Consider the following 23,574-nt stretch of genomic DNA (forward strand, 5'->3'; position numbering starts at 1 on the left):
TTACTTTGAAAGGAGATGAATTAGTTATTACTATCATATCTCTGCATTACTTGAAGATTTCTGGAGCCCCCAAATTAAAAACGCTGCCCAATTACTTCTTCAATCGCCAACACTAAAACAATTGGAGATTGAGTATTGCGATATCTAAGTCAGCGTTACAAGAGGAGACGGTGAAGATGTGCACAAGATCTCTACATTCTTGACGTCAGCATTTGGCCATAGGTAATTTCTTCTCCATTTTTAAGTTTGTTGTTTATTGGGAAGAGTGTTGTTTATTCTTTAATGTTGTTGTTTATATTATTGACTTATAATATAAATACCAAAAATATTTATTGACTTTATTCAAAAGTTTTAGGATCAATTAATTCTATCTAAAGTTGTCTCTCATAAAAGTATTAATATTTCTTTTAAAAGTAAAATTAAATAATCCTTTGCTCTCTATAATAATTGGTCTGTGTTATCTTGGTTCTATGTAGTGAAATCGGTCTACGGCTTTCACTACTTTGCCCCGGATTTCACACTATAATGGTATTTCACTGCACAGTCATTTATCATTTTGGAATTGATTTTTTTTATAAGTTTTGGCTAATCTTTCTCATCTCTTAATGTTGCAGCCTCCTCTCAATACAAAATTGATGTCGGTTTTCATTGAAGACAGCTGCCCAATTCATTCTTCAATGCCAACATGAAAACAATTGGGGATTCGATATTCTAGGTCGCGTTACAAGAGGAGACAGGGACAACGGTCTGAGATCTCCCACCTTCCTAATGTTACCTTTACATGAGGTGATCCACCACTGGTAATTTCTTCTCCTTTCTAGTTTGTGTTATCTGCAATTAATGAAAATCTCTACATCACAATTATGTTATGAGGCCGGGTAGACTAAATATTCTCGTAATTAAATCTGCTATTAATTCTCCTTTACAGTTTCTATACATGCATTTGTTGTTTATATCCATTTGTTGCGGATGTTGAACTACTGTGTAAGATTTTGAGTTATTCTTTGAATTGAACTGTTACATTTGGCGAACAGTTTTAGCATGAAGGTTGTCCAGAAGGTGAAATGCTGAACCTAGACTTGCGTTTCAGGGCTCATATCTATCCTGCTATAAGTTTGACTGAGTAACGAAAAAATGGAGCTCACTTTCCCTCAAGGGGGAGGTAAGTGTCAAATATTATTCTATTTAAAAAAGAAATAAGAAAATTTGGTCATCTTTCTCGAGAGAATTCACCTTCTCTTAACCAACCGTTTTTTTTCTTCTAATCAATTGCTCTATCTATGACAAACGTTCCTCTTTCTTGGACTTTGCTCGCTCACTAAGCTCTGCACTCATATTTACTTTTGAAAAAATAAATTATATTAATGGATATTAAAGGAATACTATATTTATAGAATTGGAGTATTTATATCTCAATTTTCAAGCTAAAGCTTATATGCAAATTTTATTGCATTAAATTTTAAAAATATTTCTATATTAATTACATTAATCAAATGTTGATTAATCAGGATTGTTAAAGCCAAATTGAATGGTATAATAATTAATAACCTCCAATTTATACTTACTATTTTGTATTATGCTTTTAAAATTAGGAAAAGTAAAAATCAATTAGCTTTCTATTAAGTTTTAATTTTACCATTGGAACCCTATATGTTATCTAACATTCAAAAAAACCCCTACTGCTTTACACGTGTTCATAAGCACAGAAATTGACAGAGACAACCCGAGGAAGTAACCAAGAAACTACTTCAAACAACAAGACAATCAAATCAATACTTGTGATAAACGAAATCCCATATTTTTTTTCAATTTTTTCTTTTTCAGAAAAAATAATTTCTTCGGGCAAAATCTCTCAACTTTATCAATCTTTACCGGTAAGTCATCAAATTTCTTGCCCAGATTCAGCAATACGTAATTGGGTTTTTTTTTTTTGATTGCTTTGTTCTAGTTAGTGTGTAGGGTTTTGTTTTTGTTCAAGAAATGAAACCCTAGGCTAATTTGATTTCTGGGTTTTTTGGGAGATTCATAGGTAAGGATATTGGAAAATGAAGGTGTTAAATGGTTTGTATAGTTCAAGAAACCCCAAGTTTCGTGGGGTTTTAAATGGACTCTGTAGCTTGATTTTGTTTTTCTTATTGTACAACCATGTAGATGTGATGAAAAGCCCAATTTTAAGGCAATCTTCATCGTTTATTGATCATAGTTCGACTCAAAACCCTGTTATGAATAATGGGTTAAGTCAGTTTTTGGTAATTCATCGAAAAACAATAGAAATCAATGACAATTCATCAAGTTTAGCTAATAATTTCACTGTGGGCGATCCTGCTTTGTGTACTGGATTGAGTGATCATAAGGGTTTTGCTAACAAGTGTGAGTTCTTGAAAGCGAACCCGGAATGTTCATCAGGGGGTTTCTTTAATTACGTTAAGTTCTTGTATTGTGGTTGTGGAGGATTTACGCTTTTCGGTTATGCAGTATTGCTTATTTGGTTGGCTGCATTGTTTTATCTGTTGGGTAACACTGCTGCGGATTATTTTTGTTGTTCTTTGGAGAAGCTTTCAAGTCTGTTGAAGTTGCCTCCGACTGTTGCTGGAGTTACGCTCCTTCCTCTTGGCAATGGAGCGCCGGATGTGTTTGCGAGCATAGCTGCATTTATGGGGACAAACACTGGTGAAGTTGGACTTAATAGTGTGTTGGGTGGCGCAGTGTTTGTTACTTCTATTGTTGTTGGGACTGTTTCACTGTGTGTCGCGGAGAAGGGAGTTCAGATTGATAGGAAATGTTTTATTAGGGATGTTGGTTTCTTTCTCTTTACACTTGTGTGCTTGTTGATGATTTTAGTTTTTGGGAAAGTGAGTGTTGGGGTGGCTCTTTCATTTGTGTCAATCTATGTGGTTTATGCATTTTTAGTGGCTGCAAATGAGATTTTTAGGAAACATGCACAACGGTTGAAATTGGATGTTGTTACTCCCCTGCTCCCTGTCAGAGGAAGTGTATTTTCTCAAGGAAGTGAAGAGGATGTTTCAGTGTATAGTTCTTTGCTTGACCTCGATACAGAAGATGATCCACCACGACTCCACCCTTCCTTACCTCAATGGATGTGGGCTTCAAATGTGGCAATATATTCAAACCATTTAATGAAAGCCAGTGAGTTTGATCATGAAAGACCATGGGGCTGGACTGATGAGGCAACTCAAAATAACAATTCATCTTGTTCAAGGTCTAAAATAATTTCACTCTTGGAGTTGCCATTGACAGTGCCAAGACGTCTAACAATTCCATCAGTTGAGGAGGAAATGTGGTCAAAGCCATATGCTGTTGCCAGTGCTTTATTGGCACCAATTCTCCTGGCATTTCTGTGGAGTAGCGGAGACAATTTAAGTTCTCAAAGCATATGGGTTGCATATTTTATTGGTGTTGCGGTGGGTTGCTCACTTGGTGCTCTTGCTTATCGTTTCACTGTATCTGATCATCCACCTCAGAATTACTTAATTCTCTGGGTTTTAGGTGGATTTCTTATGAGTATTGTATGGTTTTACATGATTGCTAATGAGCTTGTTGCTTTGCTGGTAGCATTTGGTATAATCTTCGGAATCAATCCCTCCATCCTTGGTTTAACTGTCTTGGCATGGGGTAACTCTATGGGCGATTTGGTGTCAAATGTTGCGTTGGCGAGGAATGGTGGGGATGGTGTACAGATTGCTTTGTCTGGATGCTATGCAGGTCCCATGTTCAACACACTTGTTGGTTTGGGTATGTCATTGCTGCTCGGAGCCTGGTCAAACAGACCAGCTTCATATGTGATTCCCCAGGACCAGAGCTTGTTTTACACAATGGGATTTCTCGTATCAGGACTAATCTGGGCACTTGTAGTATTACCTCGGAATGACATGCGCCCAAGTAAATTGCTGGGAGCAGGCCTTATTACGCTCTATCTGATATTTCTTTCTCTCAGGTTACTCGGCGCTATGGGATTAATACCAATGGGTAGTTTATATTGACCTTCTCTTTTGATCAACTAAATAGACATGGAGAATGTAAGATGTGAGAGAAGAGTCTCAAAATTGATTTCCTGATTAGTTTGCATTCCTCACAAAGCAATGATGTTTTATTAGCAAAAAAAGATATAGTTGTAATTGTAGGCATATACTGTATATGTACATTGTAATAAATCCTAATCTAGTGATTTCAGGATTGTGGATATGTTACTTCGGATATTAAGGCAAGACGAGGCTCATTTTTGTGCTTGTTTGATCAATCTCAGATACATTTATTCTTGAAGTTTTGTTTTCTTTATTGCATTGTGAACAGATTTGTCATTTCTCCTCAAGGCTAAATTCTAATATTTTTATGACAACTACAAACAATAATCTCCCCGTCAACATGTCAGTTTGCATAGAAAATAAGGTAGGTTAGATGGTTTAGCTTAGACTATAAGGCACACCATATAATAAGTGCTAAAAATAGTTGGGCAGAAAAATTTGAGCAGAGAAGAGCAGCTGAGCATTGAACAAAACCAGGGGGATTTGGGCCACCAGTAAAGGCCTGGCAGCATGAGATGGTAAAGCAGGGCAATAAATATTTGAGAAACGGAAGTTCAACAAGGCCACTGCCACCGCCAACACCAAGTATCTTTATTTAAACAAGTAGGTCCTAAAATAGACAAGATAAATAATACAAATTTTAGATGCTTGAGTATTTCAAGGATCAAAGAGTAGACATTTCTGACTCCTTTAGAACATGATTTTATACATTTTTTTTTTTTTAAATCTTAAACCTTTTTTCTTCAAATTTTTTTTTCCTTTATAATCTTTGTAAGTGACTAAGTGATTGTGAATGGAAAAAAAAAAGAGGAAACAAAAACAACAAAAGAATCCTAGCTGGTTCCTATGCGAAGTCCACAGGGACCAAGAAGTGTGTGTGTGAGAGGGACCAAAACCAGAAGCATTAACTGAGAAGTTGAAAAGAGTAAAATATTTTTTGTGTCTTACACAACTCAGTCACGTGTGTTCTCTGCAATGTTGCAGAAGTATTCGTCCTTTTTAAGCTTCTGCCAACCCTCACAAACTAACAACGTTTCACTTCTCTCACAAACTCAACTTTCAACAACAACCCTTTTTTTAGTATGTTCTTTATTACTTGCTCTCTCTTCCACGTCCACATTGCTTCCATTCATTCATTTCTTCTTTTCACACTCACCCTTTTCCAATTTCACGTACAACACAACACTCTCTTGACTTCACTTAGTAGCCAGTCTTTGCATGAACTCTTATTTGTGGAGAGACAAACAAGGAAGATTGGTTTTTTTATTTTATTTTAAGTTTTAGTTTTAGTGATGGATTTTGCAGGTGGGTCTACATTGGAGGAGCCACCAAAGAGTCCAAGGTCTCCACCTGCTTGTGTGGATTTGTATGGCAAGAGGAGACAGATGGTCAAGGTTCAAGTTTTGGAGAGAGAGATTGGTCAGCTTCAGGTCAGTTTTTGTGTTTTGTTTTTTAGTAGTGATTTTAATATTTATTCTTTTGGTGGGTTATTAATGTTTAGAATGAAAAGGGTTTGATTGACATTGTTGATTTTGGATCTTTTTTTTTAATCTATGTGCAATGTTGATGACTTAGCCCATAGTAGTATTTCTTAGTTTGATTGCTTGAATAATCTTGATTTAAGCCAAAATCTTTGATCCTTTTCCCCAAATTATGTGTAATTTGTAGAGTAAATGATTCCTGATCTGAATTAGTGATTGTGTTTCTAGCCTTAGATTTACATGGCACATTGAATTAGTGATTCTTATTACTACCTCTATTATACATAATTTTGTTTTAATTTTACTATTAGGCATATTTTGATTATTAGCTAGAATCTAGTGGCAAATGCACATTTCCTTGAATGTTCTGCTTGGTGAAGTCCCCTGCTATTTTGAATGATAGATTGAAGTCTCTGTATATGCAATGTGTGTGTACCGTATTTTTATGAAGCTAAACTGTATGATAGAAGTAAATGTAAAATAGGTGTATACTTATAGATTTTTGTTCAAGCAGGAGGAGTTGAAAACTGTTGAAGATCTTCAGCTAGCTTCAAGATGCTGCAAAGAGTATGTATGGTTGTTTTACTGTCTTATGCATAATATACTCAGTGAAATCATCGTAATGTTGTTTATTGTATCAGTCTTTATCCCATTTGATCTTTAACTTCTCATTGGCAGGGTTGATGAGTTTGTAAGGGCTAAAGCGGATCCTTTAATCACTATGTATGGCCCTTGAAGATAACCCTTTTTCTGTTTTGTTTGATATGAATTCCGATGTAAAATTTACTTCACTAACACTGGATGATTATTTTTTTCTTAAATCAGAAATCAGGAGACGTGTAAATCCAAGCCCTTCTGGAAGAGAATCTGGTACTTCATCTCTCGCTTATTTTGTTTGGTTTTACATGCTCCTGTTTTAAGCTCTAATCACCCTTGCATTTACACCAAAACTTTAGTTTAAAGGACATTTTTCTAGCAAAATACATCCTGTGACATTGCAAGAACAGTTCATAGTCATTGTGGACAAATTCTCGAGTCTTAGTTCAGAGAAGAAAGTGTCCTTGAGCCTTGAGTTAAAGTAGGTTTGCCTCATATAATTCCAATGTGTGCTTGATATTTTAGCATTGGAGTGAATATTCTCAACCCGGGCTGCTCTGGCACAACCTCGGTTGGACAATATGTGACTAAATTCAGCAAAATGCATGCAGCTTCATTTTGATCACTGCCTGTTTCACTTGTAAAAATTTACTTATATAATTATGTGTTTTTATGATATGATGCTTTGTAAACTGTTACATTTTATACAAATTTCCACTGTCAGTATGAAATTGAGTACACTAGTATAATGAAGACTATGTGAAATTGATGGGATGCACTAATTCTGAGCAGGGGAAAATTATACTCCAATCTTCTGTGGATTTGTTGCTGTTGTGGTTGCCTGCATCATCTACAAACACAAACCTGCTGCGGTACTTGCTCTGTGTCATGTTGCTCACCATGTCCATGTCCCAGCTGCTGCTGCTGCTGCTCCAGGAAAGTCACGTGTCAAAGCTGCTGCAATTTTACAGGACTCTCATGTCTACACAGTGCTTGCTGCTGTTTCAAGTCGTCAACTTATAAGTGTAAAAAGGTGAATCTTTGTTCTAATTTTGCAAAATCCTGTCATAAAACTTGCTGTCTATAGTTACCCAAGAAACTTATACCTTTCAGGCCTTTTCAACTTCTTATATAATTAAATTGTAATTAGCACCAATGTTGCTAATAGCTAGATCCTAGTCCTTTGTGACAAAATTTCAATAAAACAACTTGACCAAGGTAGTGAAGACTTTCTGCTTTTTCGTTCATGAATTGTATCCATAGCTGTAATGAAACTTAGTCTTTCTTAGCAAGGTTACAGTGAAATGTGGCTTATAGATTGCATCTGTAAGATATTTTCTGGCTGTAATGTTGCAGCCATGAGACTGTTTGGCAGGAAGGAAAAAGGGTAGGAAAATTTAGATGGTCTTTTGCTTCTACACTTCTAAACTTCGTTAAAAAGCGTTTCCAAAAACATTTCAATCAAACGTGTTTTGTAAAGATGATCTCTCAGAAGGTTTTTGTTTTTGGAAACGTTTCAATCTATATCTTTTGCTTTCCAAAACAGAAAACTTGTATCTGGATTGCAGGTCAAATGTAGGTTATTAAGTTATTATTATACATGGAAAAGAGATCCAATAATTGAATATTATAACATGGCTTGACAACAGTTCTTATCTTTTGATGATTATTATATCATTTAGATATCCTTAAGATGTAATTAAGCAGTATGATAATACCCCCTCTGCCTTTATTGAAAAAAATTCACATCTAGATCCTACATTTTAACCCATCCCCATCCGTGGATGGTTCAGATGGTGAGGATGAATTAGGGATAATATAAATAAGTGTACGATCTTAGGTTCGATTTCTCATCTAAGCATCTGCGATTTAAGTAAGAAGTCGTGGTGCGGTGAAAAAAAAGGGGGTCATGAGGGTTTCATGCGATATAGTTAGTTTCGAGTGAACGAAACCTATCATTTTAAGGATAATGCTCTTCAACTAAAGATATATAATGAAGAATTTATACTTTTCATGAGATCAAGATTAAACTTCATATAGTAAACTTCATTAATATAAACTCGTCATTAAGTCTTCAACAAGACGAGGGTATCTATTATTTACACGCTTTACATATATGAAGTGCACATTTTATACATCAAATGGACCAGAAAAGTTTTGAAATGGGCCTGTTTTAATCCGGCTGGTTGGCATGAAAAGATGTATGGAAACTCTTCTAAAAGCTTGTAATATAATACAAAATCAGAATCACCATAGCCCTTTTGGTCTGTCGTTTTGCCTATAAATAATGACTAAATTAATGTATCGATGACGCAACTACTCTTTATACTTTCATGGACCACAGGCTTCCCCCCAAATCCATTGCTTCAAAATGAATGGTTCCTATAGTATAAATAATTAACCCTCGTTTGAATCATCAAATAATGATTTATGAGTTTGTATAAAAAAAAAAAGAGTAATATTTTCCGTACCTTAATTACTGATCACATAAACCAACAAAGCATACTCTAATGTAGTTTTTTTTAATCATAATTTAAGGATCCATGTTAAAGGATCCATGTTAATGTTCTATGAAACCCACTTTATCATAGTAGACTCATATTTGTTTAGCTTGGACCTTGACCTTGGACATCGAGTGTGAGAGAGGATTTAAAAAGTTGTATTTGTCCCATATTTCTAAATTGATGAGTTGTTATTGTGTATATTAATATATGTGGTTGTATTCCATTTTCTTTTGAGTTAGCTTTTGGGAATGAATTCTATCCATTTATTATTTAGTCAATAATTTTTCAATTGAAAATGTGAATAACATGATTTTAAACAATATCCTCGTTCAAAACCAACTTTTATTTAGAAAATTAAGAGAAAATGCAGCTGTTGATCCTTTTTCCCTTGGTCCCAGCAATATGATATGAACAGCCTATATATACTGTTCTCATCTGAAATTTAACTTTAAAAATGGAGCAACAAAGAAAAGCACAAACCTTGAACCCCCAGAGAGGGTATCCCCAAGTCTCTCCATGAGGCACGTCATTCCACCCAAAAATTAAATTAAACATTTCGACACTTCAAAATTAATCAATTAATCAACTATGGGACAAATAATTAAGTAGATAAATGACTAATAAAAAAAATAATTAGTCCTTTCTAGAATTGTAACATTCACAGTACTCCATAGAATAAAAGTTGAGCATGGCCAAATTGATCTTTATACATTATCTCAAGTTCAATCCTTTAATTGCATCATATTCTTGCTTGCAGAAGCAGAATCCATCATTTTTATGATGCAAAGCAGCTTGTTTTAGTTACATTTATACCTTAACCAGAATCTAAGTAAACTGTTGTTCGACCCATGCAGCAAGTAAAGAATTGTTTTCTTTGTTCCATATTGCACTATATATATTGATTGTGTCGTAGCATTGTCTACACACAACACAAAATATCAGTTTCTCATCTTTCTTCAATCATATACCATCTTTTAGTATGGCTGAAGCACTTGTTTCTGTTGTCTTGGAGCAGTTGGCTTCATTCGCTCGTCAACAGATTGATGGACAGTGGACGCTGGTGGTGGGTGTTGATGACCAAGTCCAAAAGCTCACTAGCCATTTCCAGGCCATTCGAGCTGTCCTTGAAGATGCAGAGAGCAGACAATTCAAGGATAGTGGTGTGAGGGATTGGCTGGATAAGCTTAAAGAGGCATCTTATGATATAGATGATGTGTTGGATGAGTGGAACACTTCTATTGGGAAATTACAACTTAAGGAAGTTAGGAATGCCTCCAAGCCTATGATAAAAAAGGTATGTTCCATCATCCCCTGTTATAGCTTTTGTTTTAGAAAAGTTATCCTGCCTTGTGCCATTGCTCGCAAGATAAAAAGTCTAAATAAAACACTAGATGTTATTACTACAGAAAAAAATATGTTTGATTTTAGTTTGAAAGAGGGCAACGTAGAAGTAAGACGACTAACGACTACATCTCTTATAGATGTGCCAACGGTCCATGGAAGAGATACTGATAAGGATGAATTATTAAACAAGTTGTTGAATGAGAGTAGTCATGCACCAGCCATCTCTATCATTTCTATTGCAGGGATGGGAGGAATAGGTAAGACTACTCTTGCCCGATTAGTTTTTAATGATGATAAAGTAAAAGTCCATTTTGATGAAAGGATATGGATATGTGTCTCGGAGCCTTTTGATGAGATTAGGATTGCAAAAGCAATCCTTGAATCTCTTACAGGTGATGCATCAAATCTAGGAGAACTAGAAACTATATTGAGAAAGATAAGTCAATATTTAGAGAGAAAGACCTTTTTTCTTGTCCTAGATGATGTATGGACCGAGGATCCCAAAGATGTGGAACAATTGATGATTGCTTTGAAATGTGGTTCTCAAGGAAGTAGAATTCTAGTTACCACTCGTAAGCAAAATGTTGCCAAAACTATAGGAGCCACCAACATGATCATGTTAGAGACATTATCAGAAAATGAGTCTTGGTCGTTATTTAGGCAAATTGCATTTTTAGGTGAAGTCGATAAAAACTTAGAAGATATTGGTGGAAAAATTGTAGCCAAATGCAAGGGCTTACCTCTTGCTATAAAAACCGTAGGAAGCCTCTTGCGCTTCAAAACAAATATTGGAGAGTGGCAAAGTGTTCTAGACAATGAAATGTGGGAAATAGAAGAGGTAGAAAGAGGGATTTTTCCACCTTTATTATTAAGTTATTATGATTTGCCTTCTACATTGAAAAAATGCTTCTCATATTGTGCTATCTTTCCAAAAGATTATGAGATAGAAAAAGATGAATTAATTAAATTATGGATGGCTCAAAGTTATCTTAGGGATGAGCGAAACAAGGACATGGAATTAATTGGTGAGAAATACTTTGAAAGTTTAGCAGTTCGCTCTTTTTTTCAGGATTTTAAGAAAAATGAATATGATGGTAGCATAGAAAGTTTTAAGATGCATGATATAGTGCATGATTTTGCTCAATTTCTTACCAAAAATGAATGTTTTAGTATAGAGATAGAGATTGATAATTACAATGAGTCTCAGTTAAAGTCTTCATTAAAAAATGTTCGACACTCAATGGTAATACTTAGAGAAAGACCATACTTAATATTTGGAGGAAACTTTTTTCCTATAGAAAGAGAAGGAGCCTCGTTTTCTGTATGCATTTATAATGAAATTAAATTGCGTAGTCTTGTGGTTAAGAGTAAATATATGGAAAGACTGCTGATTCTGTCCAAATTATTTGATAACTTAAGTCTACGAGCAATACAGTTTTGCTTCACTACTATTCAAGAAATCCCTAGAAAAATAAAAAAGATGATACATCTTAGATATCTTGATTTATCTAATAATTTCAGTTTAAAAAAATTGTCGAAGGAATTATGTGATTTATATAATCTACAACGTTAAACATTAGCCGTTGTTATAGTCTAACAAAATTACCTCAAGAGATGGGAAAGTTAATCAACTTGAGGCATTTGATAATTAATGATACTAAAGTAGAATACATGCCAAAAGGAATTGAAGGATTAACTTGTCTTCGAACTTTGGAAAATTTTGTATGGAGTAGTAGTAGCCATGGCGGTAAAGCATGCAGTATTGAAAGTTTGAAAAACTTGAGAAATCTTCGGTGTCTTGGTATTTCGGGGTTAGCAAATGTGGTAGATGTGGGTGAAGTTAAGGGATCAAACCTTAGGAATAAGACAAACCTCCTCTCTTTACTTTTAGATTTTGGATATAGCCAACTTAAAACGGATGAAAGAGATGAAATGATTCTTGAGGCCTTTGAACCACCTCCAAATTTAGTGAAATTACGTTTATGGAAATATGGAGGTAAAACTATATGGCCGAATTGGATGGTGTCATTAACTCAATTGAGGGATTTAAGACTTTTTAATTGCTACAAGTGTGAGTATTTGCCTCCTTTAGGAAAATTATCATCTCTTGAATCACTCTCTATACGAGTTAAGAGTGTAAAAAAAGCGGGTACCGAATTTTTGGGAATAGAAAATGATGGCACTTGCAGATCTTTTATTGCCTTTCCCAAATTAAAAAATCTTGAGTTTTATCTGATGGATGAATGGGAAGAGTGGGATGATAATACTTTGAGAGGAGATGAATTAGTTAATACAATCATGCCATCTCTTTGTTACTTGAAAATTTCTTGCACCGATAAATTAAAAAGGCTGCCCAATTACATTCTTCAATCGCCAACACTAAAACAATTGGAGATCGGGTATTGCGATATTCTAAGTCAGCGTTACAGGAAGGGGACAGGTGAAGATTGGCACAAGATCTCTCACATTCCTGACGTCACCATCTCCTAATGACGTCACATTCCTGGCACAAGACGAAGACGAGGAAAGTAACGAAGATAGGTAATTTCTTCTCCATTTTAAAGCTTGTCGTTATCTACAATTAAAACCAAACTTTTTGTCATGATATATGATGCTGTTTTGTTAATTGTCAATGAAATCATATTCATGTTTGATGCTTCAACTATTTTCTAATGTTTGTTGTGCTTTATTTTTTATTTTATTGACTTTATAATATAAATACCAAAAATATATATTGACTTTATTCTAAATTTTGGGTTAGTCATAGTCCCTCTATAGATTACACTCTTCAATCGCCAACATGAAAAAAAATCTACGTCCGCATTACAAGGAGACAGGTGAAGACTGGCTTGTTGAAATATGATTACAAGAGCTACAATCGCCATCCACTCACTGTCGCTGGTAATTTCTTCTCTCTCTCTCTCTCTCTCTCTCTTTGTATATATGCTCATTAACTCACCTTTACAGTTTTTTCTATTACATTTATTTTATATTGCGAATATTGAATTACTATGCATTAGTTCTGATTTTAGTTACCAGGTTTATGCAGGGAAGGTGTTTGAAAGAAGAAATGGATGAACCAAGGCTTGCGTTTCAGGGGACCTTATGGATATTGCATTCTAGCTTTCACTCAGAATGACTTTTTAAAATGATTGATGAAAAGAGCAATGGACAGACTGGATGATGGCTTATGTGGGAAAGTTTTTCCTGTGAATGTTTTGAATGAAATTGTGTTATTCTTTGCTGTTATAAGGTGGCATTTTCCTCATACGGCTTTCAATGCTTTGGCCATTATTTCACAACCAAAGGTATTAATCTTCACCAACTATTGCTTTGTATTGTATAATGTAGGAGTTGATTTTTTAAGTGTTGGTTAAGCCATGCTCATCTCTTAAATAAACATAGGATACCCTGTTATAGGCCTTAATTGAATCCTCATGTCTGTTGGGCTACTATAAACGCTATCAAACATTTCTCCAAGCATCTTAGAGATGTATTTCTTGTCAGTATCGTCAACAAGTGCTGGCTGTGTTGCCGATAACTATGAATGATTCCACTTAGTAGTCTGGTATTTAGCTTTGCAATTTTTCGTTCATGAACCAATATTAATTTTGCATTTCCTGTTGTAGATTTTCTTTTTCAAGATACAAGTAAGAAACACCGGATGCAAACGCTCATTATGGACGCAAACACCTCCTCTCTTTAGTTTTAGATTTTGGAATTGAAATGGTTGACAGTGAGAGAGATGAAATGGTTGTTGAGGCCCTTGAACCACCTCCAAATTTAGTGAAATTATGGTTAAAGGATTGTGGAGGTAAAGCTATAAGGCTAAATTGGATAGCATCATTAACTCAGTTGAGGGAGTTAACACTTATTCATTGCTACAACTGTTAGTATTTGCCTCCTTTCGGGAAGTTACCATCTCTTGAATCACTCTTTATAGATAGGCCTATGAATGTAAAAAAAGTGGGCAATGAATTTTTGGGAATAGAAAGTGATGGCACTGCTAGATCTCGTATTGTCTTTCCCAAATTAAAAAGGCTTGTGTTTGATGGGATGTCAGCTGGATGGGAAGAGTCGGATGATATTACTTTGAAAGGAGATGAATTAGTTATTACTATCATGCCATCTCTGCATTACTTGAAGATTTCTGGAGCCCCCAAATTAAAAACGCTGCCCAATTACATTCTTCAATCGCCAACACTAAAACAATTGGAGATTGAGTATTGCGATATTCTAAGTCAGCGTTACAAGAAGGAGACGGGTGAAGATTGGCACAAGATCTCTCACATTCTTGACGTCAGCATTTGGCCATAGGTAATTTCTTCTCCATTTTTAAGTTTGTTGTTTATTGGGAAGAGTGTTGTTTATTCTTTAATGTTTGTTGTTTATATTATTGACTTTATAATATAAATACCAAAAATATTTATTGACTTTATTCAAAAGTTTTAGGATCAATTAATTCTATCTAAAGTTGTCTCTCATAAAATGTATTTAATATTTCTTTTAAAAGTAAAATTAAATAATCCTTTGCGCTCTATAATAATTGGTCTGTGTTATTCTTGGTTCTATGTAGTGGAAAATCGGTCTACGGCTTTCACTACTTTGCCCGTGATTTCACACTATAATGGTATTTCAACTGCACCAGTCATTTATACATTTTGGAATTGATTTTTTTTATAAGTTTTGGCTAATCTTTCTCATCTCTTAATGTTGCAGCCTCCTCTGCAATACAAATTTGATGTCGGTTTTCATTGAAGACAGCTGCCCAATTCCATTCTTCAATTGCCAACATGAAAACAATTGGAGATTCGATATTCTAGGTCCGCGTTACAAGGAGGAGACAGGTGACAACTGGTCTGAGATCTCCCACCTTCCTAATGTTACCTTTACATTGAGGTGATCCACCCACTGGTAATTTCTTCTCCTTTTCTAGGTTTGTTGTTATCTGCAATTAATTGAAACATCTCTACACTACAATTATGTTATGAGGCCGGGTAGACTAAATATTACTCGTAATTAAATCTGCTTATTAATTCTCCTTTACAGTTTTTCTTATTGCATTTGTTTTTTATATTCCATTTTTGTTGCGGATGTTGAACTACTGTGTAAGAGTTTTGAGTTATTCTTTTGAATTGAACTGTTACATTTGGCGAACAGTTTTATGCACTGAAGGTGTCCAGAAGGTGAAATGGCTGAACCTAGACTTGCGTTTCAGGGCTCCATATCTATCCTGCTATCAAATGTTTGCTGAGTAACGAAAAAATTGGAGCTCACTTTCCCTCAAGGGGGAGGGTAAGTGGCAAGATATTTGCTTATACTGAGAATGACGTTTTAATAGGACTAGCTGATGATGAGCAGATCAATGGACAGAATGATGGAGAAACTTTTTAATACGATCAAGGGTTTGGGCAGAATCATGAAGGCTTATATTGTAAAGTTCTTCTTGTGAATGTTTTGGATAAGTTTGATTTATTCTAGAATGCTATAAGATGCCTTAATCCTCAGGCAGAATTCCATGCTTGAGGCCATTATTTTTCACAACTAAAGGTATTAAACTTCACCAACTATTGCTTTATATCATATAATGTTGGAGGTGATTTTGTTAATATTTTGTCTATGTCTTTCTAACCTATTAATGTTGCAGGCTCTTAAAATAAAAAATAAGATTCCTATTTGGGGGCTTTTATTGAATCCTTGTGTGTTTGCGGTGACAGCTGAGAAGAGTATGTTTCTTGAGGAGAAAACAAGGTATCTTGGGATAAGTTTGTTCTGTTTTTTTCTCAACTGGGATAGGCCAAATGCAAGAGAAACAATATTTCTCATGCAATGAAGTGTGTGTAGAATCGAGAAGGCCTAATGTGGGGAAGCAATTATGGTGAATTATTGGATTGCTGTGTGTTATTCTTGGTTCTATGAAGCGGCAAATAATTATGCCTGCTTTGATCAATAATCCACACTCAAATGGTATTTAAAATTCACCTAACAATTTCTTTATTATATATTGTTGGAGTTGGTTTTGTAAGTATGAGCTAATCATTCTCATCTGTTGATGTTGCAGCCTCCTCTAAGTACAAATTCGATGTCATGTTGTGGACGTTTTTATTGAAGTTATTGTAGGCATCAATCCAGAAGTGTTTTTAGCTGTTGTAAATGCAGTCAAGGTGTTTTTCCAAGCATCTTAGTCATTGATTTCATGTCAGTATCATCAAATTCTGGCTGCATAAACAGTTGCTATGAATGATTCCAGTATTTTTTCTCATAGACATGCAATTAATTCTAAATTACTATAAAAATAAATATTCTTCTTGGGTTGCGATATACGAGTGATGTTGGTGAAGCTAAACATACAAAACTCTGGAGGTAATTTCCTTTGCTAATTTGCATTGTTCTTTCTTTTGTCTATTATCATTTTGGAAGGCCTTTTTTTTCTAGTTAAGAAGATTTTATTTTGATATTCCCATTCCATCAATGGTGCAAGTTCATTATTTCATAAATTTCTTGAAGAATCAATTTCAGGCATTGGTAGTATCATTGAGGTTGTCAAAAAGAAAATTTCAGGAGTTGATGCATTACACAAGCTTAGCCAAGTAATATGGTTCTTTTTGCTTTTACATTTATAGATACTACATCATGTTAAGATGTTTGGTTTATGTTTTGGCTTCGCTTAATAATCAGGCATCAAATTCTATCTAAAGGAGATGTTTTTTGCTGGGCCAAATTGTCGGGATTCAGAAACTCATGTCTACCACTAAAATTTAAGGTTTGCATGATTGAATGAATTAAGGCTTGTAAAAACTTCTAGCAGTTCCATTCAACACTTGGATATATTCTTTCTTGTTACCAGACTCATTGGCCCCAGTGTTATGTGCTTGCTAATTTCACAGATTATATATTTCGCCTTTGTTTTTCATTCTTCTTAAAAAGTCGCTGTAAATTCAAGTAATTAGTTTATACAGAAACCTCTTTTCTTTTCTTTTCTTTCATCAATGATATAATGTTGCACATTATTTTGTGAAATTTCTCTTAAGCATCTATTAATTTGTGAGAGCCATTATTCAAATTACTTTCTTCATCTTCTGTGATTCTTCACTTAAACTGGTTAATTTGACGTTTCTTCATGATCCAGGCACTCAAGCTGTGATGTAATCTTGCCCTCTCCACCAGAGCTCTCCATTGAAAAGCAAGCCATAAATTTTAATGAATTGCTTGAGGAATCAATTAATGTCAGGAGTTGGTGTACTACAAGCGTGGCATATTTAATAATGAGGTGCTTTTTCCCTTTTCTATATACTCAGCTACAACATTTTAAGATTTATTGTTTATCAATATTCTGGCCTTATGTAAAACAGTTATCAAATTACATATATTGAAGATGTTTTAGCTGGATTGTCAAGATTCAGAAAGCCAGTGTAAGGAAAATGGTGAACATTTGATACATTCTTGCTTTTTACCAGGCTCACTGGCTACATGTTCTGTGGTTACTAATTGCATGGATTTATATATTTTTCACCTTATTTTTCATTCTCTTCTGTCACTTGGAATTTAGGTAATCTTTTTTTCAGCAAGAAAGTTATTTATGAGTTTAAAGGCTGTATTATTTTGTGAAGCAAGTACATTAATTTCTGTTATCGTTCTACTGAGGATTGGAAGAGGGTATATTTATATCAATCAAAGTTCTATGTATAATTGGATATAACCTTTCTTCTTCAATTTTTGTGCTTGAATTATAGACGTATAAGTAGGAAATTTTTGCTGCTAATATGTTCATTTTATCCATTTTCAATGTCACCTGGTGGGCTTAGCAGGAGATGATATAGCAAATAATTCAATAGAATCTGGACATTAAAAACTTGCAGTGGTTTGGCCGCAAGCAAGGTAGTACATGTAATGATATTCTTATTTTAAAACATGTTAAAAAGTTTGTTTCAATTCACAAATTCTTTTTTTTCATCACAATACTTTGTTGTAATAACTACGTTTAGCAATGTCAAAAATGTCACATTGAGGTCTGAAAATAAATACTCTAGCTTTTCGTTGAATGATAATGATTGTAGCTTTCTTCATTCTTCAGGCACTGCAGCGGCTTATAAACATTTACATCATCAGATACATTATTGAAAGCATATAAAATCAAGGGGCTTAACTATGATTTGTTGCCAAAGTAGGACTAACTCTAGCTTTGACGCAAGTCTTGCCCCCTAAACATATGCATGCAGTGTTATGTTTAAGACGGAATATTTTTATATTTACAATGGATGGCAGAAGAAAGTCTTTGAGACTGATGAAGCATTTCTGACTAGATATTACATCTTTGAAAAGATGGGATAGCTTTTTCCAGTGAATGTTTTGGATGAGTTTGTGTTATTCTTGGCTGCTATCAGGTGGCATTAGTTCACAACCAAAGGTAATAAACTTCACCAATTATTGCTTTATATTATATACTGTGGGAATTGATTTTGTATGTGTTGGCCAAGTCTCTCTCGTCTCTTAATGTTGTAGGCTCTTAAATAAACATACGATGTGCTGTAGCGCAGTAGGCTTTCATTGAATCCTCATGTGTGTTTGCTGAGGACAACAAGGAAGAGTATGTTTATTGAGGAGAAAACAAGGCATCTTGGGATTAAATTTGTTCTGTTTTTTTGTCAAGTGGGACGGACGGAATGCTGGAGAAACAATATTTCCTATGCGCTGAAGGGTGTGTAGAATTGAGGAGGCCTAATGTGGGGAAGTTATTATGGTGAATTATTGGATTGGTCAGTGTTATTCTTGGTATCGGTCTGCGACTTTCACTGCTTTGACCGTGATTTCACGCCCAAATGGTATTTAAACTGCACCCAGTAATTATACATTTTGGAGTTGATTTATTAAGTTTTGGCTAATCTTTCTCATCTCTTAATGTTGCAACCTCCTCAACAGTACAAATTTGATGTCACGCTGTGGACGTTTTTATTAAGGTTATTGACGCATGAATCCTGACGTGTTTTGAGCTTCTATATATGCAATGAAGGAGTTTTCTCAAGCATCTTAGCCATTGAAATTCATGTCAGTATTCTCAACAAGTTCTGGCTACATAAACAATTGCTATGAATGATTCCAGTATGTGTTTAGTTATTTGTTTTGGAAGTTTGTGCTCATGGACTCACACAATTAATTCTGAATTTCAGGTGTTGATCGAACCATCGAGACTGCCAAAAAGAAAATTACGCAATCTTGTCAAAGTAATGAGGTTCATTTTGTATTTTATATCTACACATGCTACCTCATGTTAAGTTATTTGGTATATCTTTTGGCTTATTTGAGTAAACAGGGATCAAATTCCATCTAAAGATGATGTTTCATGGAGGATCAGATTGTCAGAAACTCATGCTACCCAAAATTTGAGGTGTATGAACAAGGTTATTTCTGCAAAATGTGTTTGCATGCTTGATTGAATTATGGCTTGTAGGATCTTCTAGCTGTTCCATTCAACAATTTGACATGTTCTTGCTTGACAAGACTCTTTGGCTCAAGTATTATGTTGCTAATTGCACGAATTTATATTCGACCTTAATAATTCTTCTCCTCGAAAGGTTGCTGTAAATTCGGTAACTAATTTATACAAAAGCCTTTTTTATTTAAAAGCAATTACTATGAGCAAGTTTTAAACATTTTATGAATTGCTTGAAGAACCAATTAATGTTAGGAGTTGATATACTAAATGAGCTTGGCATAAATAAAATGGTGTATTATTTTGTTAAGTAAGTACATTAATTTTGTTATTGTCCTACTGTTTGTAATAAAATACTAATTTCATCTTGCAATGTCTTGGTTAAAGGAAGGGGAATTTGAAAGAGGATCAAAATTGGAAACTAATGCAAAATGAAGTGAAGGATTGGAAGAAGGTATTTCTAAATCAGTAGAACTTCTATGGACATAATCTCTTGTTCCATTCTTGTGCTTATATTTGAAAATTACAAGTCTTGTTTTCATTGCATGTATTGGACTTAACAGGAGATGATATAAAAAGATGATGTGATATCAAATAATTTAACAGAATGAACTGTTCACATAGACATTGATTTCTTCAAATGGTTTGGCTACAAGCAAGGTAGTAAATCTGATCATTCCATATGAGTTAGCATATCAATGTCAAACTAATTTTAGCTTTCTTGTCTCCACTCTCCAGGCGCTGAGGAAGCTTGTGAACATTTTCACTATCAGTTCCATTATTGAAAGCAAAAGGTAGGATTAACTCTAGTTTTGATACAAGTCTTTGTTTAAGATAGAATAGTTTTTATACTTATTTTGATATATTGATTCTTGGATATTGTATGTGAGAGTTCAATGCTATAATGTGTTTTTTTTTTTTTTTTTTTTTTTTTTTTTTGAGAGTAGAGAGGGAGAATTTTTATATATTTACTGAGAAGGGGTTACAAGGGTTTCAGGTTAGGCTGGGGTTAGTATTGAGCGATAAATCTTGTATTGTGTTTTGACATTTCTAATGGATTGATCGCGTCCCGTGGATGTAGGCAAATTTTGCCGAACCACGTAAAATCTGGTGTTTTTGTGTGATTGATTTTATTTATTTAGTTATTATTGTCAATTAATCACCTCTTACAAATCAGTTTAGGGTGGTTTTAACCCCTTCACATCCCGGTTTGGAAAAATTTTTTTAAACTTTACATGACATTTAATTACAATAAATTTTCTATTAATTATTGCATCTCACCGATTGAGTAGCTTAACTCTATTATAGCCCAACTAGCACAAATTTATTCTTTTGAGTTTCACAAAAATGTCATTCAATCAAAACATGTTTACTTTAAAAAATTCTTTTCAAATGAGGTAGCCATTAAATCAAGTGGAGTTCGGCTCATACATTTGATAAGGAAGCCCAAGAATCCTAATTCATTTTGAAAAACAAATATCTTCGTATCGTTAAGTTTTAAGTGTTAAAATAAAAGATTAAGAACAATTTGTAATATTTTCAAACTTTAACTTTGTGAATTTAACAACTCATTAATGGTTCATTAACATTAAAGGAATTTTTGATATTTCAAATACCTTAGAGGGATATTTGTTAGTTTATCATACGTCATATGTCTATTAACCATAGACTTAATGAAATACAATCCTTGTGTAAAACTAGCACCTCACTACAAGAAGTCAAGAAGTATCAACTAAATCTTGTTCCAATAATTCATTATTAAAAATAATAAATAAAAATAACACTTTTTGGGGTTATGTTAATAATAATGATAAGATTTATTGGATAGTTTCACACTTTCATAAAAGTGGGTTGAATAACATTTTTTTTTTTTTTTTTGCCTGTAATAACAATTCCATCCCCGTTGGTAGGGGTCATTGATATGTTCACAAACAACAAGGGTTTATAAAGTTCTTGGCACAAGAGCGGTTTAATGATATTACCTAACCAGGTCCGGACTGAATCAAATTTTCAGCACTTTGGACTTGATCAAGTGACGCATGCTTCCACGCTCTCTAAGTCGGTGCCGTAGCACAGCACTGGGACCATCTTCGCTCCTTTTCCAAAAGATAGATGGGTGGCCCGCGGTTCTCAATAAGTCGGTGGCCGTAGAACAACAACTTTGCCCACCCTCGGCTGTAACTGTACAGTTGCCAATAAAATCATGACACGTCATCACCATGCTTCATAATTTATTATTTTACCAATAATTCAGATATGAATCTTTAATTGTCAACATGATATCTCTTGTGGTTGTCTTCTTGGTTTCTTTTTCCTTAATAAACTTATTTTTTTAATATTTTTTGTGCTTTATTTATTTTACGTTTTGTATTAAATTATGTTTTATATAATATGCCTTAATTTTTACCAAATCTGCCTCTATTACTAAAATTTGAAAAAAACATCTCAATGTATAAGATCATGAATGATTAAATCAAAGCACATTTTGGAGTTTTTTTTAAGTTTTGGCTAATCTTTCTCATTTCTAGTATTGTAGTCCCCTTGTGTATGTGATGAGAGTTTTGGACAATATACGTGATAATTTTTTGGTTCCAAGGTGTTGATATGTGACAAGAAAAATTATGTATTTGAATATCAAAACCGAGAATGATGGTACAAAGGTTTCAAGGATAGATTGAAATTAGTCTTAACGATTGATCTTGAGTGTCAAAAATTGAGATGGGTTGACAAGGGTTTAATATTGTATTGTGTTTGTAATATTTATAGTGGATTAATCATGTCTCATGAGTGCAAAAAAATTTAACGAATCACATAAAATCTTGTGTTATGGTGTGATTGATTGATTTTATTTTATTTTTTTTTTCTTAATCTATTAACAATAAGTTTGGTTTCAAAATAAAAGAGAGCAAAATATTAATAATTTTCTCTAATTTGAATAATTCAGCTGTGGTCTTGAAGTAATTTAATTCATTTCTCAAAGGCAATTTTTACAATTTTATTTCTCCCCAATGGCAATAGAGCTTTTAAAATAGCAATTGAAAATTTTGATGGGTCCAAGCCCAACTAAAATGGAAAATGCTTACTTTAGGTTCAATCCTGCAAACCCTAGATTCCCTTTGGGCCCAACAAACTTTATTGAGTTCAAGCCCAACTAAGTAAAAGCTGTTCACCTTAAGCCCAAATACGTAAAATTTATTGGGTCTAAGCTCCCATGAGTTTGCATTCGTGTTTTAAGCAAGCATCATCTACATAAAATACATCTATTTATTTTTGTTAACGCAAGCAAACCTTATAAATTGAATATTAAAAATAATCATTAAACCAACTCATTTATGGCCGGATGGTAGACCATTGGGTTCGACTTGTCAATAGACATAGAGATCTTGTGTTTGATTAATCAAGAAAGTGACCACCTGTCATATTTGTCACTTACTTGGTCTATTGGGTTTGTAGAGTATTGAAGTTGAATATTCAAAATGTTTTTAGTTATGTGGTATTGAAGTTGCTCAAACTCATTTGAGAATATTGTAGTTCTTTATTTAAGTATGGTTTTAAGTACAATTTGAGAAAAAAATTATTTTGTAAGCAGGTTAGATTCTCTGTAAAGTTGTTCGTGAGAGCTTTTTTTTTCTTTTTGTTTGAGAGTGTTGATATATGTGACTAGAAAAGCTGGGCATTAGATTGTCAAAATTGTAAGGGGTGTGAAAAGTTTCAAGGCTGGGTTGTGATTAGTCTAGAGCGATTAATCATGTATTCTATTTGTTATATTTTTAGTCAATTGATCACGTCCCGTAGATGTAGACAAATTTAATCGAACCACGTAAAATCTGACGTTATTGTGTGACTGATTTCATTTAATTTGCTATTATTATTATTTTGTTAAACGACTCCCAAATAGCAATTGAATACTTTGAGGAGTTTAAATGGATATTAATGAATCAAACTAAGTACTACTTCAAGAATGTGAAGAGATTAAAGAGGACTACACAAAGGAGTTTCAAAAAATGAATAGGTAGCCAATCAACATCAAAGAGATGAAATGGATGAAGCATAGTTGAAGCTTTGTTGAGTGATGATATTATCATTAATGGCCACTGAAACTAATTTGCAGATATAAGAGGTATCTTCAAGTGGGCTAGCTATGAAATCAAGTGGACTCCGGCTTGCACATGGTG

The 23,574-nt window shown here is 34.1% G+C and overlaps 5 protein-coding genes and 2 long non-coding RNA genes across 13 annotated transcripts; all 7 read left to right on the top strand.

Annotated features, from left to right (window-relative positions):
- The first annotated feature begins 1,786 nt into the window (after positions 1-1,786).
- LOC116121805 (cation/calcium exchanger 4-like) lies at positions 1,787-4,258 on the top strand. The gene has a single exon (XM_031407740.1). The coding sequence runs from the start codon at positions 2,046-2,048 to the stop codon at positions 3,999-4,001; it is 1,956 nt and encodes a 651-aa protein (XP_031263600.1). The 5' UTR covers positions 1,787-2,045; the 3' UTR covers positions 4,002-4,258.
- Positions 4,259-4,519: 261 nt separating this feature from the next.
- Positions 4,520-7,332, top strand: LOC116121806 (guanine nucleotide-binding protein subunit gamma 3-like). Its single transcript, XM_031407741.1, has 6 exons — positions 4,520-4,646; positions 5,328-5,473; positions 6,039-6,091; positions 6,203-6,247; positions 6,350-6,394; positions 6,914-7,332. The coding sequence occupies exons 2-6, from the start codon at positions 5,336-5,338 to the stop codon at positions 7,206-7,208; spliced, it is 576 nt and encodes a 191-aa protein (XP_031263601.1). The 5' UTR covers positions 4,520-4,646; positions 5,328-5,335; the 3' UTR covers positions 7,209-7,332.
- A 2,272-nt stretch (positions 7,333-9,604) lies between these two features.
- Positions 9,605-11,520, top strand: LOC116121855 (putative disease resistance protein RGA3). Its single transcript, XM_031407771.1, has 2 exons — positions 9,605-11,212; positions 11,491-11,520. The coding sequence occupies exons 1-2, from the start codon at positions 9,605-9,607 to the stop codon at positions 11,518-11,520; spliced, it is 1,638 nt and encodes a 545-aa protein (XP_031263631.1).
- A 63-nt stretch (positions 11,521-11,583) lies between these two features.
- LOC116121856 (putative disease resistance protein RGA4) lies at positions 11,584-12,459 on the top strand. The gene has a single exon (XM_031407772.1). The coding sequence runs from the start codon at positions 11,584-11,586 to the stop codon at positions 12,457-12,459; it is 876 nt and encodes a 291-aa protein (XP_031263632.1).
- A 677-nt stretch (positions 12,460-13,136) lies between these two features.
- LOC116121857 (probable disease resistance protein RF9) lies at positions 13,137-14,286 on the top strand. Its single transcript, XM_031407773.1, has 2 exons — positions 13,137-13,277; positions 13,864-14,286. The coding sequence occupies exons 1-2, from the start codon at positions 13,137-13,139 to the stop codon at positions 14,284-14,286; spliced, it is 564 nt and encodes a 187-aa protein (XP_031263633.1).
- Positions 14,287-15,139: 853 nt separating this feature from the next.
- On the top strand, positions 15,140-17,801 carry LOC116121808. 6 transcript variants are annotated; one of them, XR_004126782.1, is made up of 7 exons: positions 15,140-15,264; positions 15,343-15,403; positions 15,482-15,519; positions 15,687-15,936; positions 16,031-16,559; positions 16,648-16,732; positions 17,099-17,801. It is a non-coding gene; the product is annotated as an uncharacterized LOC116121808 (long non-coding RNA). The 6 variants fall into 6 exon arrangements; XR_004126780.1 differs by having other exon boundaries at positions 15,343-15,519; XR_004126783.1 differs by having other exon boundaries at positions 15,146-15,519; positions 16,031-16,332; positions 16,477-16,559.
- A 247-nt stretch (positions 17,802-18,048) lies between these two features.
- On the top strand, positions 18,049-19,256 carry LOC116121810. Of its 2 annotated transcripts, none has more exons than XR_004126788.1 (4): positions 18,049-18,376; positions 18,472-18,791; positions 18,889-19,014; positions 19,137-19,256. It is a non-coding gene; the product is annotated as an uncharacterized LOC116121810 (long non-coding RNA). The 2 variants fall into 2 exon arrangements; XR_004126787.1 differs by having other exon boundaries at positions 18,620-18,791.
- The last annotated feature ends 4,318 nt before the right edge of the window (positions 19,257-23,574 follow it).

The sequence above is a fragment of the Pistacia vera genome, unplaced genomic scaffold (assembly GCF_008641045.1).
Source record: "Pistacia vera cultivar Batoury unplaced genomic scaffold, PisVer_v2 Contig129, whole genome shotgun sequence".
NCBI lineage: Eukaryota > Viridiplantae > Streptophyta > Magnoliopsida > Sapindales > Anacardiaceae > Pistacia > Pistacia vera.